General features: G+C 37.4%; 1 protein-coding gene and 1 non-coding gene across 2 annotated transcripts; both read right to left on the reverse strand.

The window, feature by feature from the left end:
* Positions 1-1727: 1727 nt before the first annotated feature.
* On the reverse strand, positions 1728-2363 carry LOC107382452 (histone H2B 1/2). The gene has a single exon (XM_015954581.3). It carries the CDS (start codon positions 2322-2324, stop codon positions 1950-1952), a length of 375 nt encoding a protein of 124 aa, XP_015810067.2. The 5' UTR covers positions 2325-2363; the 3' UTR covers positions 1728-1949.
* A 3706-nt stretch (positions 2364-6069) lies between these two features.
* Positions 6070-6142, reverse strand: trnar-ccu (transfer RNA arginine (anticodon CCU)). Its single transcript has one exon. It is a non-coding gene; the product is annotated as a tRNA-Arg (tRNA).
* Between the last annotated feature and the right edge of the window lie 18 nt (positions 6143-6160).

Raw genomic sequence — 6160 nt, forward strand, 5'->3', positions numbered from 1 at the left:
AGCAGAGCACATGCGAGTGGAGGGAGACGAGGGAATGAGGAGGAGGAAAAAGGCGAGCGAGAGAGAGGAGAGTGCGACGAAGACGGTGAGAAAATGAGCGCCAGCAGTAGGGAAGTGGAGATTTCTTAAGTGTTCAGTTATTAAATCCATAGAAATGATAAATATTTGATATACTGCTCTTTTTTTTACATTAGTAAATTATTTTACATATAGTTTAGCATGATTTTGGTCATAAATGTACTCTACGCAACAGAAAATCTGAGGAGCCACTTGGCCGGCTCTCTAAAAAGAGTCGGAATTCCCATCACTAGTGCACTAATTGTCCAGCTGAATCACTGTCATTGTGACCTAGTGATGGGAATTCCGGCTCTTTTTAGAGAGCCGGTTCTTTTGGCTCAGCTCACCAAAAAGAGCCAGTTCTTTCGGCTCCTTTTGATTCGGCCCTCTTTTACGTTGAATTTCTTTCAGTTTTCATTGGTTCACTCTATCCCTTGTTTTACCCATTTGTCTTGTACTAGAATGTTTCACATTTTTTTGTAATTTGAATTGCTTTTATTTTTGATTTATTCACTATATTTGTACTTCTACTGTACCCATGGATGTAATTTTCACTTTAGAAGTGGGGGGGACACGGGGGGGATATATCTTTACAGTATGTTCTAATGGGAAACAGGCTTCAACACAAATGGTTGTTTTCCGCTTGGTCCTAGAGCTCAACCAGTGTCAATTTAATATAGGGTAATATTGTTTTTGGATGGTAAAAAGTGCAGGGGTCAAAACTTGACTTTGGAAAAAGTGGGGGGGACATGTCCCCCCCCCAAAAAAAATACGTCCATGACTGTACCATATGTTCAGCGCCTTGGGCTTCCTGACAGGGTTGCGGAAGGCGCTTTATAAATAAAGCTTTGATTGATTGAAGTGGCTCCTCAGATTTTCTGTTGCGTAGAGTACATTTATAACCAAAATAATGCTAAACTATATGTAAAATGATTTACTACTGTAAAAAAATGCAATACATCAAATATTTATCATTTCTATGGATTTAATAACTGAACACTTTAAGAAATCTCCACTTTCCGACTGCTGGCGCTCATTTTCTCACTGTCTTCATCGCACTCTCCTCTCTCTCGCCTTTTTCCTCCTCATTCCCTCTCGTCTCAGTCTTTTTACCGCAGTCTCTTAAATGTATTCTGGAGGATTTTTGAAGACAAAGCTAATAAAAAAAGGGAACCTAAACAATTTTACTGAGGCTTCAGCACATTTTCTGAGGCTTGTGAACATGTATACTGCCTAAAGCATTAATTTACTAAAACTAATCACATAATTTTACTTTCACTTTGAATTCCCAATGTAGGTGTCCAAAAGTTTAAAAAAAAATCAAGCATCCAAAGATTCACAAACACTAAAATAAAATTAGTTATAAGGGCCGTACAAATGATCCTAATTGAAGCCATACCTCAAGGCTTTCCTCAGCAACTTTTTGGTTGACATTACAAGTTCTTCATTGCTTCTGTCTTGCCACTTCAGGTTCTTTGCCCCTAACTATTGTAACATTAGAAATTGTTATTGCACGTTCAAGTTAAACCAACTCTGGATAACTCATTACATAAAATGTAAAATATAAAATTACCTTTGGAAGTAATTGTTTTGCTAGTAGTGCAGAATAGACCAAGGTTTTAACAGTGTGTGTTGTAGATATAGGGCAGATTACAGATAGTCAATTGGGTGAAATTGTACATTTTATTTTAAATTTCAATTTGGCAGTTAACATTATTTTAACAGTAAAACATTGCTGCATGATAATCTGCATATGCATTAGCATTTCAGAGTACGAACCTTAAATAATTAAGACCAGGGAGACGCAAAATGTGACAGCCAGGATAATTTCTCACTAGACAAGAGTGGGTGGCTCTTAAAAGAGCCTTTGGTTTGATCAGAAGCGGAGCGATTTACTTTGAGCTGGTGTACTTGGTGACAGCCTTGGTGCCCTCGGACACCGCGTGCTTAGCCAGCTCACCAGGCAGCAGGAGGCGAACGGCGGTCTGAATCTCCCGGGAGGTGATGGTAGAGCGCTTGTTGTAGTGCGCCAGACGGGAAGCTTCAGAAGCGATGCGCTCAAAGATGTCGTTCACGAACGAGTTCATGATGCTCATGGCTTTGGAGGAGATCCCGGTGTCGGGGTGGACCTGCTTCAGGACCTTGTACACGTAGATGGCATAGCTCTCCTTCCTGGTCCTTTTCCTCTTCTTTCCTCCTTTGCCGGCGGTTTTAGTCACCGCTTTCTTGGAGCCTTTCTTAGGCGCAGACTTGGCGGGTTCAGGCATTTTAGTTCTGATATGACTAGCAGACTACCAGCGGGAGGTAACAGAGGCAGCTTTATACAAGCTTGATGCTAATTTTACTGCGCCGTCTCACACCAGTGATTGGTTGCACACATCAACAGGCGTGTAGAAGGCGGAGTGTATTGAACTGAAACCATAAACGTCTAAATTTGAAAGTAAATAACTAAATTCATGAAAACATTTATTTTCTACAGTGCCACAGTGTAATAATTCAGTTGAATTCCTTGACAAATCTTCATTTTTATGTGGTTTCATTCTGCTTGGAGTGAAATAAAGGCTGAAATAAAATGTAATCTAAAACATTTTTATTTTTTGTTTGATTTTTTAAAGTCTTTGCTTTATGTATCTTATATAAAAGATTCCATTGACACATTTAAACCTATGATTTGGGAAGGACTGAATATATTTTAGTGAAACCAAACAATAAAATGTGGGGTGTAGTCTGCAGAGAAAAGAAAGATATTCAGCACAAAGTTGAAAACACTTTGCTTTAATACGTACAGGTATCACAGTGTGAAATGTAATATTCTGCAGCAGACACAATTTAGTCTATTTTCACATTAATAACATTACTTAATTTGAACGTTACAATAAAGACGTACATGTGTTTATTAAATGTTGTTACTCACTGTTTCATTCTCATTGAATAAATCCACTTATTATGTGTTATAAACAGTGTTGTAGAGTAACTAAATATATGTATTTAGAATACAATATTTCGAATAATAAATATGAGTAACTATTCAATTACAGTTACTATTTTTAAACATGGTATTTAGAATACAGTTACTTTCGTAATACCATTGGAATATTTGTGCGTTTTCCACTTTTCACTCAAAAGATGAATTCATTTCGGGCAACATGCGTCTGTGTTATGTAGGCCATCTATTCCATAATGCCCATAAACAATGTGCCACTGCACACTATGGCTGAAACCATGAGAAGGCTACACCCCCGAGTAGTAACGTGGAGGTGGAGTGGGTGGAGCCACAACCGAAGCCAAATCAACCTACTAGCAGTGAAAGAAAAAATGCATTAACTTCCTGGAAATTCAAGCAATTTTTCACTGTGAAAAAGGAGCTAGGTGCCTGAAATCTGATGGTGCAGTGCAATATTTGCCTCCCAGCTAACAACCTACTAGCTGAGTCCAACGACTCAACATCTAATCTGAAGAATTTTTTATTTTCCCAGTCAGTTCATATAGTTTAGCACAAACATGTCCTCTGTTTACCTGAGGGAGTAGCTACCAACGCACATTGTGATATTTAATTGCAGTAAATGCAGATTTTAAGTATTTCAAGTATTTAGAATACAGTGCAAGGATTAAGCAAAGTACGGAAAACGTTACAAAATACATTTTAAAGCAGGCATTCGGTATTCTGTAACTAAATACATTTACAAAACATTCTCCCCAACACTGGTTATAAATTAGGCTTTAAAGTGTCATATAAGGGATATTTATGAATAGATTATTAATCCCACAGTAGGGTATTTCTCATGAGACAGCACATACACAAAAATAAGATTGTAATTCGAGTTAAAGCCATAAACAGGTTATATTTATTTATTTGTTTGTTTATTTATTTGTTTATTTAACTTCTGTTTTTCATGAGGATAGACTACTTGAGCTGTAACATCTCATTTTCGAGCAGGTCCTCCTACAACACAACCAAGATAGAAGAAGTTGACAGAGTTAGTTATAACAGACTTAATTAACAAAAAATATATATATATATATTTTTTTTTTGTTTGTTTGTTAATTAAGTCTGTTATTTATATATATATATATATATATATATATACATACATATATATATATATATATATATATATATATATATATATATATATATATATATATATATAATATACCAACTTTTACGATTTGGCTTTTAGACAGTGACTCGTTTTAGAGTTTTATTGTGTCATTGTTTTAATGTTTTCTTAGCATTCATCATGTTTTATCTGCTTTGACTGGTATTTTTATCCTCTGTTTTAGTTCCTTAGAATGGTCGCGTTTTGTTTTAGCCTGTGCAGCACTTTGGGCAGCTCCCATGCTGCGTTTTAAACGTGCTATATAAATAAACTATGGTATGGTATGGTGTAAGGTTTGATCAGTTCTGATAGATAGGCATGAGCTGGACCATTCAGGGCTTTAAAAACAGAAGTTAAAACCTTAAACTGAATGCGGAATTTAACAGGCAGCCAGTGCAAAGGATGGCAAGGATGGGTATAATGTGACAGCGTCTGGAGGTGTTTGTCAGAAATCTAGCTGCTGCATTTTGTACACGCTAAAGGCGCTCAATTGAGGAGGCACTAACACTAGTAAGGATTGAGTTGGCGTAGTCCAAACGTGAGGTGATAAAAGCATGAAGGACAGTCTCCAGATGAGGTCTTTTGACTATTGTCTTCAAACAAGTGATGGGGCGCAGTTGAAAGAAACAGGACCTGACCGTAGCATTATGTTAAGGCAGGGTCTTTAGCCACTACTCTACAGCTAAGCTGTTACTCTTTCTTTCTGTTTCTATACATGAGCAGTAAGTGTCACATTACGTGAGTCAAGATCACAAAAAAATTTGCGTCGATAACAATTTTTGTGGGCCATTTCACTCTAAGCATATATATTTACCTGTAGATTTAAATAAAAATTATATATTTTTAAATGGCCAATGGGGGCCCCAGACCACACGGGGCCCCTAGGCTCAAGCCATATCTTGCCTGTGCAATAGTCCGGGCCACAGCCACGCTGCTAAGGGCATAGCCACAGTGGCTATAACCACAGCCACTTTACTACGGGCACAGCTACAGTGGCTTTTACCACAGCCACTGTGTTACGGCACAGCCTATCTCCAGCGGTCAACGGGCAAACAGGCGGAATACACCCTGGACAGAGAGCCAGTCCATCGCAGGGAAACACAGAGACACACAGGACAAACAATCACACACACACACACACACACACACACACACACACACACACACACACACACACACACACACACACACACACACACACACACACCTAAGGACAATTTAGACAGACCCAGAGAATTATTATTATCATTATTATTTTTATTAAGTCTAGCTTATTTATAAATAAAAAATGTATTACAAACATATCTGTTTCACTGCTTATTTGGATAAGAGACATCAGTGACTGAAAGTATTGTGGTCATTTTACTGTTCATTTAAATGCTTCTTATGGGCTAAGAAAGGAAATATTTCACATATAGCACCCAGAATCTTTTTCCACCAGACACAACTGGATATTTCATATAACAACTATGATACAGTAAAAAATAATAATCAGTGTTTAAAATGCCGTTAGTCATCATCACACACTGGTGAAATCACATCTCTGCATTTGACCCATTCCCGTGGGGAGCAATAAGCTGTAGAAGTGGCTGTTTGGGAATTATTTGGTGATTTATCTGGTGTCCTTGCGATTTTGTACTTTGTAGGTTAGTGGTTTTTCTTTGTTAAATGAAAGACAGATAAACATACTGGTTAAGTGTATTAATTGAAATATTAGCCTCACAAATAGAATTGTAAAAATATTTAGGAAATTTAAAGCTGTGGATACTGAACATAACTTTAATAGCTTCAATTTATAAGTGTGAATAAAGTATTATTAGAAGGTTTCTTTCTATTTATTTATTTTTTCAATGAATATTTGATCACAGAGTTGTAGGGCAAACTGGTCAGTTTTGTTTAAAAACAACACTCCCACCCCAGATGGGACTCGAACCCACAATCCCTGGCTTAGGAGGCCAGTGCCTTATCCATTAGGCCACTGGGGCTGTAATGACGTGTATCAG

This window comes from Nothobranchius furzeri, chromosome 7 (assembly GCF_043380555.1).
Source record: "Nothobranchius furzeri strain GRZ-AD chromosome 7, NfurGRZ-RIMD1, whole genome shotgun sequence".
Classification (NCBI taxonomy): Eukaryota; Metazoa; Chordata; class Actinopteri; order Cyprinodontiformes; family Nothobranchiidae; genus Nothobranchius; species Nothobranchius furzeri.